Consider the following 24,826-nt stretch of genomic DNA (forward strand, 5'->3'; position numbering starts at 1 on the left):
CTCCAGACACCGAACGTAAGCTCTGCTTGGTAAATTTAACGACTAGCCCGATCTCCAAAACACCCTTGTAAATTTTGAATATTAGATTCACGTACTAGATTCTCAACTACGACGTTAATTATTTCCTTTATGACTTTCGACAATTTTACTAATTACTTGCTATACTGTCTGTGATAAATCTATCATATTTAACTTTGAATTAACTAAATGTATGAGCTCCATATGCAGTACACAGAGTATCGCTATTTATTGTCAAAAGATAGAGGATCAGATGAAGACATAGTAGTCTCTGTTACAATTGTACCGATCGGCCGATTGAAAATAAAATAATTTTTATTGACTTTGAATCTCTGCTGAAAATCTGGCAAATTTGAAAAGATAAAAAAGTATATATTGTGGTATCCAATTATCGGTGATATCGATAACCACTCGCGGAATACAGAGATAGGAGCTGAAAGTGTACGGGCGCATGCTTGTGATATCGATCCTCCTACTATACTGGAAATTCTGATAAGCCGCTATATACGTACAACGATTGACGCCGCAAAATGTCGAGATACCGATGTATCGGAATTGGATATTCACAAAAAGATACATTGTTTTTATATCTATAATATACATGTATACACCAAGATCGTCGAACCTCCATCACGATATAATACTCACTAATTAACTGGAAAATAGCTTTTGGATCGTTAACTTTGTAACTAAGACAAATTTTACTGCCAATTTTCTTTTTTTTCAGTTTGGAGCTGTTTTTTTTTTAATGAAGTTTTTATATTTAAATGTTCATAAAAAAAAACCATAATTGCTGAAATGTTTATATAATAATTTGTCTCTTAGTTATCAACAAAAATAATTTCGTTACTATACGTGACTAAAATTAATGACATGGATGTATACAAGTGATCTATTGAAGCAATAATTACGATCTGACCAGTCTTTGTTGTCAGTATAGACAGTAATTTACACCGATTGTCTAATCAATATTATCTATAATAGTCAACGGATGAATCGTTATTTGGTTACTGATAAACAATAACTTTCAAACACGTTACCAGAATTTACATAAATTAAACCATTGCATCTGTCTAAATGACGGAACTTTTTAAAAATTTTATATATTTGTACATTGTACAAATAGTATTATTGACTTGGCCATAACTCCTAAAATAATGACTTTAGGGGCAAAATAGGCCATTCTAAATCGGCGAAAATTAAAATTTGTATTTCCGGATCTTTCAACTGCCATAACTCCAAAAATAATTGCTTTAAATGCAATTCTGACCACTGTAAATTGTTCCTCGGGAAATTTCCTACAAAAATCTTTGTGTTTTATGAGTCTAAAATATTTTTTTTTAGGAGATATTGGGACTTTAAGAAAATTTAAAAAATCGAAAATTCACAATTTTGACTCTGGACCATAAAAGTGGCCATAACTCCTAAAATAATTGCTCTAAATGCAATTTTGACCACTCTAAATTGTTCCTCGGGACATTTCCTACAAAAATCGTTGTGTTTTATAAGTCTAAAAAAAATTTTTTTAGGAGATATCCGGACTTGTGACAACGATAATGTTCACAATTTTTAATAGATCTTCATAAAACTTGACATACTTATATTCTTTAAGCGGCTTTCGTAATTAAATTCTAAAATTAGCTGAATCAGTTTATTGGTAAAAATGACAACAATTAGTAATTTAAATTTCATCTGGAAAACTCAAGTGAAATATACTTCAATTTGCATGTAAAAAATTTGTTTACGAATCAATACAATGAACTAGTTTTTTTTTTTTTTTTTTTTTTTTTTTTTATTTTACCTTTCGGTCTGTCTTGAATGTTTCATTGATAAAAAATTAGATTTATTTTAAAAGTAAGTTAAAAACTCGTGTTTTATATATTATAAAAACGGAATATTTTTTGCAACTATTTTTCCTTACATTTAAAAGATGAAGGATATAACTGATATTTTAAGAGAAAACCACTTCTCCAGTAGTAGAAAAGCAGCTGTTGGTGAATCGCTCGTAAATCTCATTCGCGTTTTAATATCAGAACTAACGTAAATCCAAGAACATACTTTTCTTTCTTTTTTTAATATATATATTCACGTTTTCTTGAAGAACTTCTCAACTGATATTATTTAGAAAAATTCGGTATATTTTAAAATTTACTTTTTAATTTATTTAATAAAAAAAATCAATCTTTAAAATTTAAAATAAAAAAAATCTCTTCTGATAAAACATTCGTAATGGGAAAAAGATGGAGATATATTTTTTTATGATTAAAAAAAAAAAAAAAACACGATAAAAGTAATATCTCCCATCGAATTTTCCATCATCGAGTCGTGTCATATCATCTAGGATAAAGTAGTAGGGTTTCAACTCCTGTCGAATCTCCAGGACTCTATCGTGATCCAATATGGCACAAGGGAATAAAACTCGACTCATGGGATATGCTACCAACCATCGTACAACCCAGGAAGGGTATATCATCACCGTCTTTGCTGCTCCCTGATATCGAGATTGGTTCTCTACGTAAAAGGTATCCGAAAGATGTCAAATTCGATTTTGTCGAGATGGCAACTCTCCGTTCTTTCCCTGATACACAACATATTCATTTTAACTTCACCAATACAACAAATGTTCAAAATAAATACAAAAAAATCAAATACTGCTTTCATTTTATATTTTTTACGTTGAATAAGATATTAAATTGCAGGTCGGATTATTAAATTAAAATTGGAAATTCATAAAACCGTTGCCAACCAGATATCAAAGAAATTCAAAGGCGAATGGTATATACTTATTACTTATGTATAAAAGAATGAGACTTGAATACATGAGCAAACATACTATACGAGAAGAAAGAATTTACCTTTTAAAAAAAGATAAGCTTTTTTTCATTATTTTTTTTTTTTTAGCTTTTAAATATTTGAGAAAATCATCTTCTATTTAATAATTTAATAAGAAAAAAAATTAATTTGTTGAACGATCGCAAGGCGACGCGTTAAGTATAAAAGTTACCATTTTTGATATTGTTATTGTTATTGAAGTGAACTCCAACAATTGTGTTAAATTTAAAAATTATAATTTGAACCACGATCTCAACGAAATAAAATTATATTATGTAAATATGATAATCTCAATCAGCGTTGTCGCAGTAAAACTCAATTCTTCGTCGGAGAACCAAGTTACTTTTAAATAAAATTCTAATTTCATTTCCTACAAGCTCATTTATTATTTTAATAATTTTCTGGTACGTTCATCTGGTTATTAATCATGAATTAAAAAAAAAAAATGGAGTATGTAAAATTTAATGAGCAGAGTTAATTATTGAACATTTATGAACTCTCATAGACTGGTGAAAATAATTAATGAGTATACAATATGAGCTGGATATTTTGAAAGTTAAAATTTCAAAACCTTGGTATAATTAAATTTAACAAATATGATGCGTAATAATTAAAATAAGCATCATAATTACACATAAATTGAGCTAATTTATAATAAATCAATTTAATTGATAATTATGATACTTAAAAGTAATTGTGAAAAAAAAAAATTAGCCGGTTGTTCTAATTATTTAAAGCTCTGTACTATAGAAGTATGTTATTACCGAATTATACCGAAAAAATAAATAGTTTTCAGTTTTTTAAAATTCAATGTGGTTAAATTTGAAAAAAAAAAAAAAAAAAAAAAAAAAAAATTTAAATAATTGTATATCAATGGTTAATTAAAAATGTATGTATCGTTAAAATTCAATGACTCGACAGATAATAGTTATCAGAATAGAGTTTAAGTTCATTTATTTGTTCAAAAAAATTATATGTTAATGAACGGAGTGTAAAAACTACAAAAATAAAAATAATAAAACAGTAGAGTATTATATAGAATCTTAACAGTGAGGCCATTGTAAGTATTAAATTAAAAGAGACAAGTGAGCCACAAGGTCCACAACGAAAAAAAAAAAAAAAAAAAAAAAAAAAAAAAACCTTCGTAAACAGAAAAGACACAGACGAACAAACATTAATACACAAACAAAAATTCATCGAAAGCAGTCAACAAGAGCCTGTGGAACAAACCGATAACCCCAAGATGACCTCGTCATTATCGTCGACCGCGTTTACTCTCTATTTGTGTGCCTTCAAGCAACCGCTCATCAGAAAAAAAAAAAATTAACGGAGGTGGAGCTATTGCTGCTTTAAGAATGGAGAAAAATGGAAAAAGCTTTTAGACGCAAGAATATCTTGAAAGTTCTAGAAACTATCCAACTCATTTCTTTTGAATTTATTAATTTTTTTTTTTTAAGAAAGCTGTACTTTGAAGAAAAATAGAACGACTTTATCATGAGAACCTGCTGCAAGATTGAGAGTAAATCAATGAAAGATTTTATAGCCACATAGAAGTAATGACATTAATAATTCTGTGCAGCTGTTCTTAGCTCGTAGTTTGAGCAGAAGAATAATTCAATTTAAAAAAAATTGACGCAATATTAAATTTATAATTGTTTGATTTAAATGTAAAAATTTGTAACTGGGAGATCTAGTAAGGGACAAGGAAAAAAATCAAGTATTCTAGCAAGTACAATTAAATTAAAGAGTACCTAAGGTCGAGCCGGTAATCAGGACACCTGATAAGGCAGCTGCAAGACACACAAAGAAATGGAAAAAGGAACGAGAGTGAGATTGCGCGAATTTTCTGGCCGACCGAAGGTCAGGGTCGTGACCCAGTCGGTACAGAAGAATTTTGTCACATTATTCACTTTCATTTTCGACTATCGATTACATCATTTTTGATAACCATTCACACGAGCATCATTTTAATTTAGTCAATTTAATGATTCAGTTAAAAAAAAAAAATTTCGGAATTTAAAAAGCTAAATGATATATACATTTGTGAATTAATTTCACGAAAGTGCGATGGAAGCTTTTTAGGTTGTCATGATGGCGTCGGTTGCGCCAGACCGCGTTGGTCCGGGTGCTCCCGGATGACTTAAAGAGAAGCTGCGACTACGCGGATCGATACTCACCCTCGGTTTTATGTACATCTGTGTATGTACGTACGTATAGATATATAAAAGCGTGTATGTGTGGCATAGTAGCAGATACAGCACACAACCCCTATCCAAAAGCTCTTTACTTGAAAAAGAAGAAAACTAAAACGAAATGAAATAAAAACCAGCACTCCCTAGTATGTTTTTGTTGATGATCATTGAGAACGAGTGAAAAACGACTTACCAGCAACACGATATCGCTAAATTAATTTAGATTGCTTAACAAAAAAATAGATCAGATTGACAATACGTAAAATCTAGCTGAAAAGCCTCGTAAAGTTATAAGCTTCCGTTCTAGCTTTATTTGACAAAATGTTTTCTATTTATTCACAAATTCTACACACTAAAAATCTATTTTTTTCTTTTAAATTATGCATTATATTTTTTTATCTTTAGGATAAAATATGAAAAAATTTGAATCAAATCTAACAATAAGTTTTTTTTTAAAGCTTTATATTAGGAAACATTTTCAGATATTTTTAACGCAGAATTTATCGCTGATGAATAAATATTTCAAAAAATACGCTTAGCAACTCGATAGACTATTTAGTAATCCAGCTTCGAGCGAGTTTTATTAAAAAAATTTTATTTAACTTATAGAAAAATATAGGAGCATTTTTCATGGCAAAAATAAAATTTTCATTGACGGAAAAAAATTTTTCAAGCACGAGGAGTGGTAAAATAGCGTAAAATGACGGAGCAAAAATAATTATGAGAATGACATTATCCTGAAAAAACTTTTAAATGATATAATTTCGTTAGCCGTTAAATAGTTTAAACAGTTAGATAATTAAACATACAATAATAGTACATATTACCCGTGTGAATAAAAAAGCTATAAATTCTAGTCTTGAATTATTAAATACAATATGAAGATAATGTACGAACATGTACATGCGAATATATATAAAACTTGTGTCAACGTAAAGAGGAGAGTGAACATGGGAAAAATGAAAGTACATAAGGGACAGAAATAATAATAATAATAATAAAAGGCGACACTACGTCTCTCGTGAATCACCGAGTAGAGAGACCGATGATGAAGGGTTTACGCTCGATGGGGACGATGTAACGGGATCCCTAGTGCTATAGGGTAGTATCTTACAGCCGATTCACACTGATATGTAAAGTACACATTATTAACTCGGAAGAAACGCAAAGCATTTTTCTTGAATAAGTGCTAGTGAAACTGAGTAAGAAAAATAACTGCGCGTCAGTTACTCCTTGTGGTTATCACATGTGTTCATGTTCCACATATACATATTCATTCACTCTACGGTACTTGTGAAATACATTTACATTTATTTAATTGAAAAAATGTGTTGATTTTACTTGGAAATTATAAAAAAAAAAAAAAATTACATTCTTATGTGAAGAAATGTTTGCGTAATTCATTTTATTTATAAAAGTTAGATGAGCAAAAAGGGTTTTTTTTTTTTTTTTTAATTAGTCCAAAAAATTAGTCATTTTATATGCGGGTGTAGATTAATGTTTGTTTATAATGAGTGAATAAATTTTTTTTAATTATTTTAAATTAACAAAATATTAACGCGATTAAAACAATTAAACTTTTATAAATTTATAAATAGTCTCGAGTTCTTTAAAAAACATTTTTAAGAACTTTATTTTATTTTTCGCGGCGTTATTAATTAGTTATTTAAAGCCAAAGCACCGAGGATTATCAAGTTTTTAGGCGACTCAATACTGCTTAATAATTAATTAATATTGAATGATGATTTTAAGACCGTTCATTGATTCAAAGCACCCGTAGCGTTGATTTTCATGCTAATTATTCATCAATCTATTTTAAGTAGATAAAAGCTCATTAAAATATCAGTAGATCATTTTCGAACAAAAATTAATATTCTGATATTTTTTATCAATATAAAACAATCAAGATGGTTTTTAAATATTTTGGAATGAAAAAATGAAATTTTTAATCAAATAAATTAGATTAGAATTTAGCACCGTCATTTAATAACTCTGTTCACATCTATTTAAATTAATCAGATAAAAAAATGTTTACATACATGTCCTTTATTAGTCTATAGCATGCAGGTAAACAAGAAATCTCACGAATCATGTTAATTAATTTTTCATCTATTTGAACACGAAATTTTATCAATTTCTTCAATATTCTGGATGCTAAATAACAATTTCTTTTTATTATAATTTAAATAGTAATTGAAAAAAAAAATATGACTTTTTTTTTTTTTTTTTTTTTTTTTTAATTTAGATCAAGCTATTTAAAAATAAAATAATATTAAATTTTTTAACATGAGCAACTACCGTGTAAAGTTTTAAAAAATGAAATCAAAAGCAGCGAACAGAGACTTTTAAAATAATTAACAATTACGCGATGGGATCGTTTGCGTTTGCGGATGTCTATCGTGGAATCGGAGTACGTTATAAATTTCCGGATAACATAACTACCAGGTTAATCGATTTTTTATTGAATTTTTATAGTTTTTTTTTTTTTTTTTTTCTATTTATTTCTGTCGAATAGCATTAATGAATTAGAGTTTTACTAAAGTGCCTGGAATGATCGGAGATAATATAAAAAAAAATTCTGAAGTATATGGGTTAAAAAGGTAAGAAATAAAGAGAAAAATTACGATAAAAATAGAGACAAAAATGACCTCCCTCGTTTTCAATTGACTATTATTGTTGAGTCTGTGTTTCAACCATGAAACAGCTGTTAGTGTTCCCTCTCTTGCAATACCACTTCCTTTCATTTACTCTTACTATATAACAGAGACCAAGATACCGAGATAGCTAACTAAACGAATCTACCCGGTTTATTTCAATTGTTAATAAAAGTATTTAATTATCTGACACCTGTCCTCGTTATTTTCGGGTTTTTATCTATCAACTGTGTCAATAACGTAGTAAATTATCACAACAATTATCAAATCTAAGTAATAAATCAAAGTATAGAATAAAACTCTCATTAGATATTTAATTTATTTATTTTTTTTTTTTTTTTCGTAATTAATGAACAATTAAAATTGTATAAATAATAATTGCTTGTCATTCAAAAAAATACTACTCGTAGTAAAAAATAAATAAATATTGATAAAAAATAAAAATGTGAGATAAATTTACAATGGCAATAAGACGAAAGATTTTTTGGAGTCATAAATAATTTTATATACTGGTAAGCTTAGTGTTGACTGTATGACTGCATATAAAAATAGTTTTCTACAGTTTGGTGCAATAGAAAAGTTTTCCGCAGATTTTAGTTTATCGGCTTTCTCTAATGCGCATCCAAAACAGTGCGCTGTGTACTGTGTTGTATTCTATCACGGAAAAAACGAGATTTAACTAGTTTCCATGTTGGACGGATCCTAATTCCATCTACAGTAAAAAAATTTACAAATGGCTACCTTGGAATTTAATTACGGGAAAAAAATTATTAGATGGGACTCAGTTCGATTGAAAATGGTAGAAAGTTGGATATTTTACAGTAGCGACCCCAACGTTGGATGGAATCAACTTAAATCATAATGTAGAAATAGGTACTATCTGCAGATAGATTGTACTTAAATTCCAAATGGAAGTCACTTCTATGTACGATGGGACTGACGAGCATGCGCGCGGTATTGACAACCATCTGAGACAAATAAATCTCAGATGGCTCTGAGTCCCATCTTGAATTGAACTGAAATCTACGAAAATTGGACCTACTACAATCTACATAGAAGTAGTAGCCATTTGTAAATTTTTTTCACTGTAGATGGAACTAGGATCCGTCCAACATGGAAACTAGTTAAATCTCGTTTTTTCCGTATACTCTACTACCAAGTGGCATGTCTTCTTCCGGGTCGTCGATTATTTACGCATGCAACAGACAACGAATCCCCAAGCGTGACCTCGACTTATTCGAACAAAGACACGTAACACGTGCTAGTGAAAAGTTTATACTGAAAATATACCTAACTCGGAAAATAAAATATTATTTGTTTCATAGACATATATATATATATATATATATATATATAACATTACTTTTTATTTTATTAATGTATATATGGGTAGTTTATATTTCTGGAAATAATATTTTATTTCAAATTAATTTTATAAGGTCAAAGTTTGTTGACTTAAGGAATAACTCCCCAAGATAATAACGATAATAATTTAATAAGCTCTGAATTTTTTTAGGGATTTAATTAAACAGAAAGAAATTTTTTATTTGAGAAAAAAATTTTTTTAAATTGATTTATGCAATAAAACTGTCTTGAATAATTCAGAATAATTAGAAAAAAAATGTGAAATAAAATAAAGATGTAACTGTCACTATAAATTAAAATCGAGTGACTTAAAGTAAGTGTAAATATTAAAAGACCCGAATAAACTTGACATCCGTTAGTGTGTAGAACGCACTACGCGTGAATGCAAAACTGAGATAGCGAATGTTTGTATCTCTCTATTCACAACAGACTTGTACATTTATTTATTTTTCAATTTCACAAATTCTTTCGTCACATGATATCGAAATATAAATAATAAATTACACCTCTAAGGAACTAATTTGAGCACCACGGAATGAGGACATGCACTAACTCCCCTTCTCCTGTATCCGTTTCTTTTTTACAAACTCTCTTTATCTTTCTCTTTCGTTTATTAATACTCAGCTCTATCCTTATCCAACCAAACAGCTTTAGAAGCAAAGAAAAAAATAAAATACGGTGGCTTCATTGTGTGCGAAATTTAATCCTGCAGCCGACCATCTACCTGGATTTTAAAAGAGAAATAAGTTGAAGAACGATACAAATCAAAAGAGGGATAAGAACTCAGTCTACTGTATTCTATTCGCCGAATAGTAATGGCCTAGTGTCTACTCTTTCAAATAAAAATAATAATAATAATAATAATAATAATAATAAGCAATCTTAGGTATAAGTTGTCGAGATTTAACGTTTAAATTCAAGAACATCGACAATTCAAATCCTCTACAATGTACGACAGATTGTTGTTCATACCTGAAAAATCAACACAAGGTCTTTCTTTCCTTTCTTAAATTTCCATTCTTAATACAAGTTCCTCTGCTCAAAATTCTCGAAAATATTTTATTTTAATTCTAATAATAACTGACCTTCAGTTAATATAAATTTTCTATTTCCGGATGAATGAAAATATACATATTTTTATCGTCTATGAAAAATAAACTACATATATTTTATAATGTGCAGAATATTTTTAATTTGAAATACCAATCAGACAATTACTTTAATCGAATTGAATTTAGCAATCGGGTTTAACAAAAATTAAGATTAATTTAAAAATACAAAGCGCTGAGGAAGATAGATAGACAGAGAAAGAGAGAGATACAAACAGAGGCAAGTATCGAACGTTGAGAGAACATAACCTCAACTGTCCTAACCATTTGGCGTTTGCTATCTCGTTTATTTGGTTTTGAACAACCACATGGTAATAAAAATAAAAACTTTTAAAGATCAATACTATGAATGGAAGTTAATAGCAAACGTGAGAATTCCGAGCAGCTATTGGATATAAATAAATTTTTAAAAATCGATCACAAGTATATTGTGCTGCACTGACAATTTTTAAAGAACAATAAATAAATAAAAAAAAAAAAAAAAAAAACCTATGTACTATTACAATATGAAAAAAAAAAAAAAAAAAAAAAAAAAATAAAATAAAATAAAATAAAGAACAATATAATGCAAGTTTGCTCCTATACTATCCTACAGTCGCTTTGTTTTGCGTTCTATTTTTACGGTCTACCAAACCGCCGTTGGGATAAATACCATCTATATCCACAGTAAGGCACTCTCATCTCAGCACACCCAATTCCGAGAAGTAACAACTAAGATCATAAGAAAGAAAGCTAATATAAAAAGAGTATTGAGATGAATAAAGACAGATGTTGGTTATAAATGTGATGTCGTACGCGGTTAAAATAACTCGCGTGGTCTTCGACCTGACGACTACGTTGTTTTTCGTCATATTCATATCATCAAAGCGTCAATCTATTAGAATATGTATTTTTTTTTTTAACAAACTTTGTTTTTAATTATTCTGACCTATGAAAAATAAATAAATAAATAAAAATGAAGTTAGCAGACGTCTGAAAATTTTTAATTTTTTTTTATTAATTAAAAAGATATTTCTAAAATAATTTTTCAATTTTTTTTTTAAATTATTTAATTGAAATTTTTTCAATAAAAAATTTCTAAAAATTTTGAAATGTCAGCTAACTTGATTTTTATAAAAATAAATTAATAAAAATAATTTTTAATTGAAAAAAAAACTTACAGGATAGTACATCCCTTGGGGTGGAAGAAAAAACGCCCCGGAGCCCCACAGTTTGAGGCCGTTTTGCTCCACCGTGTTCAAGAAAAAAAGTGATCCAACGTTTTGTCTCTCCCACTTTACCGCTCCACGTTTTTTTCAACACTTTAATACTCACTGGATTTTTAAAATATATTGTTTAAACACAACACGAGATTTAAAAAACAACTAATTAATTATTTTAAACAAAAAATACTAGTAAACACAGTAGATATATATATTTATATATATATATATATATATATATATATATATATATATATATATATATATATATATATATATATATATATATATATATATATATAAAAATAAAAAAACTCAAGGACAATAAATTCGAATAGCGCACGCTGCACGCGGTTTACAAGTACGACCGTCTGTTTTGTCTTTGTTTGCGCGTGCACTAGTCTCACAGAAGCTAGCTCCCTTTTATTATGAATATAGATATATATTAATATACATACACATATAGCTGAATGAATTAAAGCCGTTTAGGCACTGATGGATGATTTAATTCACTGTACAAAAAGGGAGAACGAAAAAAAAACAAATTACTGTGATTATTACCATGCGCACTTGAATTTTTTTGTTTCAATATCCCCGGTAGTATTTAATTAGTTTTAATAACAATAATCAATTAACAAATACTAAATTTTATTATTGTTAATGTAATAATAAATTAATAAGACACGGGCGACCTATTACCGTGCGTGACTTGGTTGCGACTGGTGCTGGTGCTTTTCACATTCATGCCGGCGACGGCGCGGCGGACTACTGCGCATTGACACTGCGCAGACAGCGCCGCGTAGCGGTCATTTTGTGGAACTAATTTATATAGTATTGCACAGATGTAAATATGTGTGCGCTAATGTGCTCTGATGTACATATTGGAGGTGGATGCAAGGATGAAGGGGACGAGAATCACAAGTATAGAATAGAAGGTACACAATAATCGGAAATAAACGAAAAAAAAAAAAAACTAAGTGAGATTAAGCCACGAATTTACTACTGTTTTATGCTTTGCTTATTTATTTATATATATAGATTAAATTTTAATGTATGTATGTTTCAGGGGAATTATCCTCCAGAGTTGGCTGTTGTGCGTACTTCGAGCGAAATCATTAATTATACGGCATTTATTGATATTAATATTCCTGTAATTAAAGCCAAAGATTCTATTGAGGTTTTTTAATTAACTAATTATTGATCATAAAATATTTTCAGTTAGTTTTTTTTAACGCAATGTTTGAAAAATTTATTTTATAGATATTTTATTATTTTAAAAAATAATTTGTGGCAAAAAATTATTAAAAATAAGATTGCAATTTTTTGGAACAAATTTGCGTGTTATATAAAATTAAAAATTAATTTTTCTTTTAAAATTTTATGAAAAAATTGGAAACTTTTTATTTTAATTGGCGTTAAATTTTCATCATTTAAATTACATGTAGGCTATTAATTATTTAGAGTGCTCAAACAAAATTATATTTATTTTTTTCGTTATAAAAATCAAATAAAACGATTCGTAGTATATTTTTCTGATCTCTGAAAACATGGGAAAAGTTAATAATAGCTAGAGGCTATCCATGAATTACCTAACGACATTTAGAGTGGAAAAGGGGTCTGTTATTTGTTGCGATTGGTTACAAAAAGGGGGTCGGGTAGAAATAATGTCATGTAACATTAATTAATCTCGACTTTTTGAACACATTTTTTACGAGCTCGCCTAAAATCTGTGATTTTACAATCCGATGTCTAACACAATTTTTCAATAAAATTATTTTTATAAATTTTAGAATAAAAAATTTTTTTATGGTTTATTCTCTAATTTAAAAAAAAAATGAATCAAAAACTTTTTAGTAAAGTGAGAAAATTCATTATAAACGCATCTAAACTTTTACTATACATAACAATATTGTAAGTCATATAAATCAAAAACACATGTTAAAAGTTGAGATGTTGGTTAAATCATTATTTCACAGCACAAAACTTTTGTGATAATTTTCAGTATAAAACCCGAGAATTTAATTATAAAAAAATAATTAATCCTTTCCCAATTGACCTTGAGTCTACCCTTAGTTTGATTCGCGTGTCTTCTTCCAAAAGTGAAAGAGCAGTAGTTTGTTTGGTTAAGAGAGGGCTGAGAAAATGATAGAAGGGGCGCGTATAAACTCTACTACGACTAACTGCTACCCTCACAATCTTACAAAGCCTTGGAAATTGCTTTTATTCTTAAAAAGTTAACGATTTAAAAAAAAAAAATTTTCTTGAATCAAGTAATTTTTTTTCAGAGTATATAAAAATTTTAATACATTTAATAAAGTGAAGCAATTGACCTCTAATTTTAAAAGTGACAATTGTGACCAAAGAGTATATCGACCTAATGTCCCTCAAGACTTAACTGAATCATTTACTCCTCAGAGAAACAAAGTAGTACAACAGAAACTATTTCACAAAATTATACATCTCAACCCTCGAGGCTTTTCCCATTAGCTCTGTGTATATTATACGTGCATTACTCTCTATATAGCCATTCACATGCATATGTACATGTATAAAATACTGTACACAGTTTGTTCTAACTGATTAGCAATTTACTTCTGCTATACTACAATTCCAAATAATAAAGCACATGTGATATTCATTCTCTACTACAAATTTCTTCTTTCATTTTCTATCACTGTGCTACTTTACTTATTTTCTTTTTTTCCAACTTATATAATAATGATGCTGAATTTCACGGTTGAGCTTCCTATTCCACCTTCCAACCTACGTAACGTAAATAAAATTTTCCGATGCTCAGACTCCGCAATAACCTCATATTAAAATGTATATATCACGAATATATACGAACGATGAGATAGAATCTGTCGATTTTTTTGTATTAAATTTATGAGCTAGAAAAAAAAAATTTTGATACTTGTAAATTTTTTTTTGTTTATTTTTAAATTACCCTTTTTTTTTTTTTTTTTTTTTTTTTTTTTGACACCAGAGTACCTAGTTCTCGATCAATATGGCTTTGAATTGTGATCTCGTAGAATTTTAAACTTTTTGCAGTAGAACATTTAAGCTTTTTATTTTTTTTTTTTTTATACGGGATCCAATTCAAATATTTTATTCGCCTTTATAAATAAATAAAAATTTTTTTATGTAATTTTTATTATTAAAAAGTTAATAAAAAAATTTTTATGATGTAAAAAGGGAAAATATGATTCTTCTAATGTATATTTCAGATGACATACCCTGGGATATATACATATTTATATATATTAGTTTATTTTCATTAAGCGGATACTCTCGTATATCATGTGTTGCAGAGTCAATGCGTGTATAAAACGTTTCTGGTCCCTGGGAATATGTTTGGCCCACAAAACTCCCAACGAATGAGTGAAAATATGAGAGAGACGTTATCCTTCCGTCTTGCTCTTTCTACTCTGCAGGGAATTTTCGGCAATAAAAAAATTATGTGCAGAATGTTTGAAGAATTATTTGAATAATTATAAATAAATAAATAGGCTCGACTAAAAAATACATTAAAAAAATTAATACATGTTTGAATTCAGCGAAAAAACACGGTATTCATACATTTAATTAAATTTTATTATATATTTATCCATAGAGCATCGAATTATCCACGTGAATACTATTGTTTTTACGATATAACACTACTAAATTAAATTACAAACTCTCTTTTGTCGGAAAAAATATGCATGAATAAATATTTATTAGTTTATTTGTCGCAATGATAAAAATGGATTAATTTTATTACGGTAAATTTTATCATTTTTAAATATACTTGTTATTATTTATTTAAACAAGTTTAAAATAAATTTTTTGTAGACAGTATTATTGGAATTTAAAAAGAGGTGTTCTATCAATATTTTATTTATTTAAAGCCGTATCTTTTGACAAAAATTCGATGCACAAATCTACTAAAATAATTTCAAGAAACTGGTAAAAAAATAGCGCCGAAGATATTATTACTGATAATGATAATAGTATATTTTTTTACTTCAATTTGTTAATAAATATAATTTAATTTTTTGATAATATTCCTCAATTTTTTTTAACAAAGAATTGAACTCTTGTGCAAAGAAAGAATCACTGAATTTTTACAAAATGTTTAAAATGAAGAACAGTAAATCTTCATCAACGCAATAAACTTTTATTAAAAAACCTTTTTTCTATTTTAAAGGAAACGCTTAATTGCAACTATAGGATCAACAGCAATGTATTCTAGTTAGCTATATACAATTATCTAGGTTAAAATTGTTTTCGGGCTTAAAAAATCATCCAGATGACATTCATGTGAAAAAAGTTAACAGGAAATAACGGATACCCTAATTTATATTAAATGTCTAGAACACTTAAAGCAACTTTTTATTCCCTGGAGTACAAAAAATAGTGCGGGATAATTCAAGTCGATTTTTTTAGAGCAGAGCCCTGATCTTCCTCCAATCATCCTTCACAACTACGACTAAAATCTTTATTACAGCTCAGAAGCTCTAAATGAAGTAAAGCAATAAAAAAAGTTGAATAAATAAATAAAAAAAAGGTTAAGAGAAATTTCTTGAGTTAATAGAAAGAAATTCGCTGACATCGATTGAAAAGGAAATCGATTAAAGGGTACGTCAATTAACGAGGAGTCTAATATTTGATAATTTTTTTTTTCTATTATTATTATCATTATATATTAACCTATTCAACTTGCATCAATGTTTTTTTATTTTATTTTTAGTTTTACTCTAAACTATTAAAAAGAATCTAGATCTAGAGTAACAGCTAACACGTGGCAATAGAAAACTCGACGAGTTTGAAATGCACACGCCCACTACACCTACGAGCTCATCCTCTCGGTATGTTTCTACACACTACCCTATACTCCTCACCCTGATCCTCACTTTACTGTCATCACTCTCTTCCTCGCCACCTCGTCACCATAGCAACCCCGTGGAATCGCAAAAGGGCTCGGCAAATAGAGCATCATCACAATACTGTGCGTGCTTGCGACGCGTCTCTGTAATAGAAGAAAAAACTAAAAAAAATTTTCGATTTCTCTGAATACCTCGAGGGTTCTTCCCATCATTCCTTGCAACACACTGTTTATTTTTTTCTTCTTTTATCTATATCTTATCATTATTATTATTATTATTATTATTATTATTATTATTATTATTATTATTATTATTATTATCCATAGAATAATCAAAATTCTCATTATTATTTTAATTACTATCAAGTATCATCAGAGCTTGATTTTAGCGTATCTCTGGCTAGAATCAGGCCTTACTTTTATTTTATCTATAAAAACCAGGATGATCATTATTATAACTACAACAACTATACTGCTGTCTTTTAATCTTTAAGCTTTAAGCTTTAAGCTTTAAGCACTAGCTAGCAGTGGTTCATCCTTGAAAAAATCAACCTCTAATCGTAAGGCATGTAAACAAGAAAGATTCAGATTTTATCCTTGCCGTGTAGAGTGTGTTATGTATTGTATTATTGTATTACACGTCCACGTGTAAAAGGACGAAAAAGCTACTAAACATAACACGGAAGAGTCTATACTGTGTAAAAAGTGATATGATTTAGAATAAGAAAAATTTAAGTTGGACAGAGGCCCAAGGGTTTCGTGAACAGTTTCAAGTGCATCGTCACTATGATTATTTTTAGAAGCCCCAAGCGTTTCAAACTTTCTGAACAGTAAAGACTAAATAAAATAAAAAACTAAACAAAAATAATAAAAATAAGTACAAGTAAAGCAGAATAAGAGTAAAACGAATGTAGCATGAACGTCACAGCTGGAATGCACATGCGCATTTACCCCGAGACGCCATTCAAGCTCCAACATTTCTCCCTGCTTCCATTCCTATCCGAGATACTTTCTGCCTGTTTTCTGCTATAGCTATACCTATATCTATGGATATTTTTTCTTCTACCCTCTACTCGAGTCTCGTTTCGCTTGCGCGACTTGGCCTTTTCTCTTACCGACACTATAAATGTTGCATGCCTGACCTAATGTCTAAATATATATACATATATGAGCTTTTACATGTATATACTTCATAAAAATCCAGATAGTGTTGAAAAAATATTTTTTTTCAAAAAAGTTTTTTAAAATTTTGAAAAATAATTAATTAACAAAAAATTTTTAAGTTTTTATGGGTCAGTTGCGGTGGAAGAGACATGCAGTGATCGCAGATTAAAATTACTCTGTCGAATATGTGATGTATACTCGAATCTTTTCCTCTTCTCACATTGGAATAGTATAGTGGAGGTCCGTGCAAATATACACACAGCTTAATGTTGGATTATAGTAGTATAGGGTCGGGTCGAGGACTATGGGTGGGTCCGAGAGATGAGGGTTCATGCTATGCTGGGATGCTCGTAATCTCGTCGGATCGCATATAGCACAGACCTTACGAGTACGGCCGGCAATAGGGACGACTTGAAGAGGCGTTACCATGGTTACTGTTGAGTACTGACTTCTCTCTCTTACTACAAGACTCCAAGAGATACCCTGTTTCAGTTGTTCTATATATTTCTGTGATCATCATGCTTACTATCCTCTTGGGCCCACTACTTTTTGATTCTTTTCAAAATTATTTTTATTACTACCGTCTACAATATTATTGTGTAATAAATCTTTATAAAATATTTTAATCATTTTGTCTCTCTTTGTCTTTAAAAAATTTATCAAAAATAGTTCTATCAGTTTATTGGTTCGAAAATATCATTAATCCAAAATTGCTACACCGGTACTTATCTTGAATATTTCATAAGATAATGGAATGAATATCATCAATAATTCTGAGTAGCATCTACAGATTTCTTGGTCTAATTTTAGCAATATAAAGTGACAATACTGAGAATAATATTGATAATTAATAAAATTAAAATAAATTAAAAATTCATTTTTGCTCATTTATCACTGTTTATAATAAATATCAGAAATTTATTCCTTGTCATTTAACAAAAACTCAATGCATAATTTTTTTTTTTTTTTATTGATTTTTCAAGAAAAATCATAAAATGTCAATTTAAAAAATTCTTAAGCTCAGAAGCTTCTAAGACCGATGTATGTCAAATTATTCTTTAATAAATAATTTTAATAATATTTTATAAAATAAAGAAAGCTTGTTAATTCTGATTTAAATAAAAATATGTAATGTCTGATTACTTTTAGATTCGATAAACAATCCGCTGGAGCAGGATAATTAGCCTGCATTCTCTTTGCATATTTTCATCATTGTTCTCACTGGCTTCAAGCAATGTACGTAATTGGAGTTGTAATACAATCATGAGTATGGGGGAGATGAAAGATGAAAAGCGAAACTGATTGGTTATTATCACAATGAACGTTGTGAATCTAAAAAGTATGCTTCTTTTTACATTCCAATAAAATACACCGCTAGTTTAAGAAAAATTTTTAATATTATTATTAATATAAGGAAACAAGATAGATGTTGACTGATAAATTTTAAATTTAAATTGATCAGACCCTTGAGAAATTCATTTGAATATTGAACAAGTAAACGAAAAAATCATTTATAACGAGCAATTAAATTTTTTCCAGCCAAATCGTTTTTATATTCGTGCACACTCTTAAGCTGAATGGCTAGTAAGTTATTGGAAATACTTTTTTTTTTTTTTTTTTTTTTTTTTTTTTTTAAGTACTTGAGAAGAGTTATAGAAAACATTTTAACCGAATAAATTAATATGAATACAGCCCGCATAGATTGGAAAAAATAAGAAAAATTCTGTAGTAGATTTACGAGTCACTAAGAGACATTACGAGTTTTATATGAAGTAAATAAAGGTCAAATCGTATTATTAAAAAAAAAAAAAAAAAAAAAAAAAAAAAAAATACGAGTTAGATTTACGTGATAAAGAAAAAAATAAATTTAAACCGGTTACTGAATTATAATGTTCATACACGCTTATTCTCTATCCTCTTATAAATTTTATTTTCTTCTTATCTTGAGAACAAATGCTCGGGTGGAAATCCTAAGAGAAAAGACGGTGGTAATTTGATTACACGAGTTTAACTTTACTTGTATATTCAGAGAGATGAAGATCATTCACAAGTGAACTAACTTATAAGCACAACTTGTTCACTTCTAGATTCTATTTAAAGTTAACTCTATTTAATAATTTCATTATTCATACATACATACATACGTATATAATACAAATATGATACAAATATAATGTTTATTCTATTCACGTTTCGCTACCAAGATATTTGTACAAACTTATAGACCAAGTACTCGATTGCGTATAAAACAAGTGATAAATTATTTTCTATTAATAATTAATACAAAGTAAATAAATAAAATTCAATTTAAAAAAAATTGATACTATTTTTTACGCAATGATTAAAACATTTAAAAAAGTAGTGTGGGATTTTTTTTTTTAAAGCAAAATAACATTTTTCGCTTCGGTTAGTTAACTTGAATAAATAATATTCAACACAGCGTAAACATGATATATTTACGCACCAGTGGCCGGGAATCATTAACGAGTGACATGGGCCACGTGAACGTTGGTCTCTCGTCTTTCCTGCTACTGTAAATGAAATTTTCGGTACGGTACGCTAAGTTTCATCATCTCTATACTCAACAAGATTTTTTCTTATGACTCTCCAGATCTACCGGCTGCCGGGTCTGAAATTCTGGACAGAAATTTACGAGCGCTTTCATGCATAAATTTTGTAGTAATTTCTTACTAAAAATAATTAAAAAATTTCTACGAAAAAATAAATAATAATTTTAACAAAAAATATTATCCGAGTAATTATAAAAAATCTAGATATTTTTACCAATAAAAGACTAAAAAAATTAGCTATCATTATGAATAAAATCTTATAAATGTTGGAGAGTAGCCAGTAAACTTAAAAAAACTAATTCAGCATTTGAACGCATCTGGCATTGGTCAAATTCCATTTTCTATTGCTCATTCTTTCTTTGAAAGACGATTCTATTTTATAACATTCCTATCTTCTATCCTTTCTTCTTTATAACTTCTTCTAGTAAAAAGCTTTTCTGGACATTGAAAACTTTAAATTAAAACAAATAAAAATAAAACTAAAAAATACTCATAAATTCACTGTACTGATAAATAAATAAACTTGATTCAAGAGCTTAAATCTTAAGCCAACAACATTAGATGTGAATTAATAAAAAAAAAATTATTTAAAATAAATTTGTCAGTGGAAATTTTAAGAGTTTATTTTTTCATCACTCTAGTAACTTTATGAGTAATTTATATTTTTATTAATTTAAAATTTTCAATCGGTGTGTATCCAGAACTTTTAAGTCTATATATAAAACTATCTTACTTAATGGTCCAATAACTTTGTTGGATAATCCAAATAAACAACCGCACACATGTCTGTGAATTGCCGCATATACATTCCAGTAGAGGATAAAGACCAGAGACCACCAAGTCCAGTGATTAATTTTTAAGTACCTGAAGCATTAAAGTAAAGAGTAAATAAATTTCGAATAAGTTCAAAGCGTCGATTTATATACCTATTTGAAATAATAAATAATAATTAATACCTGCATGTATAATCAACCGTGTACCTACAAATTGTTTCGATTGAGAAGTAAACAATTAATGTTCAATGTAATCAACCTTAAACGCAGTGCTTACTCACGCTATTTATATTAAATCAGTTTGTTAGTCGTAAATCATAATTTATGACCCGTTTTATGATCCGGCTTTCAATTGAATTCAACACATAAGAGTTTAAAAAATAATACTTTTGAATTTTTTTGTAGTAAGAGAGAAAATTTAGGAGACATTTAAAAATTTTTATTTTTTAATTTAATAAAAAATTTAAGTGAAAAAATATTTTTTAAAAATTGAACTTAGTTTTTTACAAATAAAAAAAAATTTTTTTTTTCTAATAAAAAAAATTTTTTTTTTAATAAGAAAAAAAAAAATAAAAGTTTTGAAATTTTTTTTTAATTAAAAAAATATTTTTTAAAAATTGCATTTTAAAATTAAAAAATTTTTCAACATGTCAAATTTTTTCTTTTAATTTTTTTTAATAAACAAATTAAAAATTTTTAAATTTTCAGTTGTCGGCCAATTTAGTTTTCATAATAATTTTACAAGTGACAGCAAGCCATGTAGTCTGTGATGATACTGGAAGTTGAATTCCTAACCTATTGCTCACAATCGGAAATTACACGGTTTACCTTACCAACAACAAATCGCGGAACTAAGAAGTAGGAATTATTTTTGCCAGAGTTAAAAATGATCCAACAGATGGCGCCACCGCCTTGCGGCTGGTGGCTAAAACAATGGAGTAGAGAAAATTTTCAAAAATGTCAGCATTATTTAGAATGACAAAGAAAATAATTATATTAATTGTTTTTAATTATTCTTATGCTTTTAATAATAATAATTAATGCTGATATTATTGCTGAGCTTACAAATTTAACATGCAAATTGGAACAACATTGACTGAATGTTATAATTGATGCCCGCAACTAGAGCTTTGCTTTTGGAAAATCATATTCACGTAGACATACCCATATTTCACGTTCCAGCTGCCTCCATTCGTAATTCAGCTCGCTATTCATAATTGATCTTCGATTTTCTATGCGGGAGATTATTTGCGTCGAGTTTATTAATGAAAAATTGGATGAATGATTGCCGAGACTAAAAATCTGCGCGGTCATGTTGCCGGTAGAAGACGTTGTGCCGTTTGAAATTTTTTGGCTGAGAATTTCTGGTAGCAGCGGAGTGGGGGGCGGCGGCATTTTTTACCCCGAAAAAGTTTGAATTTGAATTTTAAAAAGTTTTTTTCCAATTATTTTACTTCTAACTAAATGATTTATCGGATAGAAAAATTTTTTTAATTACAATATAAAAATTTAGTAATCTATTACAATGTTAATACTTATTAAATATAATTTTTTAAATTATATTTAAATTAACAGACATCTAAAAACTACTAACACGATTTTTAACTAAAAAATTAATAGAAAAAAAATTTACATGCTGAAATTAGGGATAAAATATTTTTTTAAGTGAATTATGTCAGTTAAAAAAAAAAAAAAAAAATTATTTTTATATTTTATAAACTAATAAATTCATAATAATAATCTAAAGTGTAAAGTGTTTGTTAAAAAATTATCTCTTGGCAAATTTAATTTTATCATTTGAATTATTGGCACGTCAAACATTTTTTAATATACAAATTCATTTAAATTGAGTAATTTCAACGTCTTGAGTCTCGAAGTTTTGCTGGTATATATTGATTAACAAAGAAAAAAAAAATAAAATTTGTTCATTCAGTAATTTTTGCCAATAATTTAATTTTTTTATTGACAATTTTTATCAATTGGCCTAAAAAATTTCAAACTTTAATAAAGTGTTTTTTTATTTCCTGATCTTTGATTGAACTTAATAAAAAAATTTTTATTTTTAAAGTGATTTCCTTTTTTCTCTGTTCAAGTTAAAAGTCAATTTCATTTATTTTCACATAATACATCGAAGAGAAAAACAGCATGGAACGAATCATCGGGTCGTGTTGGGATTCTCGACAAATATTGTCGGAGAAAATCGAAATCTTTTCCCTATTTCTCCACTCAACAATCTCTATAAGAGCTAAAGTACACGACTACTCGGCATTGTATATTTATATACATCTGTCTTTATACACTGAAAGACAACAAGAATATATACAAGTGCGCGATAAATCTCTTAGAGTTCAAATAGTCGAATCAACAAAATTGGTAGTATCTGTAAAGTTATAAAAACACGCACGATAAAATAAAAAATATGGTGTGATTTTTTTTGTTGTTATTTATGTGAAATAAAATTAATATATTAATAAAAAATCAACAGATCTATTAGTTCTCTCGAGACTATGAGAAAAGAGGTGAGAGTAAATGAGCAAAGAAATATTGTTCGGCATTCCAGTTGCTTATTCTCATCTTGCCCTCAAGAACGATTCGTACCTGTCTGATCCAACATCGAAAAGCTGGGCCACGAGATACTAGAGAAAATTCCACGGAGTAATAAGGGCCAATGAAAAATATTGCCTCTTGGAATTTAAATCATCATCTTGATGAAAAAATTCTCTCCTTTTGTCATTAAAAATCTTTGGAATTTTCAATATTATCATTCGTAAGAATGGAAATAAAAAAAAAAAAATTTTAAATGTCCTCGAGCGCTGATTCGCCGGCCCAAATATGGTTAAAAAATCTTTATTGCTATTTAAGGTAAAAGTTGGTACGGTTGTTAACTTCATGTGTTATTCTTAAAAGTAGAACACTATTTTATTTCGTTTTTATCGCGTTGAAAAATTTATAGCCTATTACTTTGTTTTTTTTATCGTCGTTTAAAATACATCTATTTACATACAAAGTAGTTGGCTTTTAAATAAATTATATCTAAAAAGGTGATTTTATTTCATACGTCATTTTCATTTTGGTAAATAGTACAAACGCTAATCATAATCATGATTTTGTTCATTTCAATTTTAATATGGCCGAATAAATTTGAAATAGAAAAATTGAGTAATTTATTTAGTTGATTTTTAATAATTTAAAAAATTTTTTCCAATTAATAAATGGTGCCAAAAAATATTGACTTAATAAATAAAAAATTCAATTTTATAAAAATAATTTTTTTTGTCAAATAAAATAAAAAAAAAAAAAAAAAAAGTCAATATTAAAATCAATTAAAATTACGAGAAAAAAATTTTTTTTAATACTTACGTTGCTCGTAAATTGAACATTCTGCTCCCCTCCCTTGTTTATTAATAAATTTTTTTTTTTTTTTTTAAATAAGATAATTCCTTATTTCATAATTTTTTATAAACTTAAATATAAAAATATGTACAAGTGCTTTAAAGTAACACTTTCCATTACAAAAGTTCTTGATGAATGTAAATAGAGTATAAAAACTTTTATTTTAAAATTTACTCGTTATTACAAAGATAGTGGGGAGTAGTAATTAAATATTTAATCAACAAGCCGTTGTAATTTTACGGTAAAATATTATTTCAAAACTCGTTAAAAACAGACAGAGTGCTGCCATAAAAAAGCGAATAAATGAAAATAAAAATGACTGATGGTCATAAGAAACTTTTATTGGGCAAGTATTTGTAGAAAACATTAAGCAAAAAAATGTTTGCGAAAAAATTAATGACCAACATGTGATTGGACAAAGAATAGGCTAATTGTTGACCAGAAAAAAACTGGGCGGTGACAAAAGACTGGCAAATAATGCCTGACAAATGATGACTGGTTAAAAAAGAAAAAGCCAAATCACCTATGGGAAAAAGATAACAAAAAGTAGAAGAAGTCCGTGTAGAGGAAGACGAATGAGTACCATTGAGAATTGTATCCAAATAAAAAAAAGCTAAATTGCCTGTATAAAAATCTGACATGGAAACATTTTGTCAATCATTCAATAATTTTTATCAATAATTGTAA

The 24,826-nt window shown here is 28.1% G+C and overlaps 1 protein-coding gene across 16 annotated transcripts in view; it reads right to left on the reverse strand.

Annotated features, from left to right (window-relative positions):
- LOC141538467 (RNA binding protein fox-1 homolog 2) overlaps positions 1-12,087 on the reverse strand; it is a 74,472-nt gene extending 62,385 nt beyond the window's left edge. For 11 of the 16 annotated variants that reach the window (XR_012481058.1, XR_012481059.1, XM_074259944.1 and 8 more), the window contains exons 1-2: positions 11,831-12,087; positions 11,331-11,483 (exon numbers count right to left, since the gene is read on the reverse strand). Coding sequence is in view for 14 of the 16 variants with exons in the window: in XM_074259944.1 (XP_074116045.1) it covers positions 11,331-11,342 (12 nt within the window). In the remaining 2 variants the exon portion in view is untranslated. Of the gene's footprint in view, positions 1-11,330; positions 11,562-11,830 lie in introns of all 16 variants that reach the window. The other 5 variants (XM_074259940.1, XM_074259936.1, XM_074259937.1 and 2 more) reach the window with 5 other exon arrangements.
- Between the last annotated feature and the right edge of the window lie 12,739 nt (positions 12,088-24,826).

Source organism: Cotesia typhae, unplaced genomic scaffold (genome assembly GCF_013202065.1).
Source record: "Cotesia typhae breed Kobodo isofemale line unplaced genomic scaffold, CoteBio_Ctyphae contig_22, whole genome shotgun sequence".
Taxonomy (NCBI): domain Eukaryota; kingdom Metazoa; phylum Arthropoda; class Insecta; order Hymenoptera; family Braconidae; genus Cotesia; species Cotesia typhae.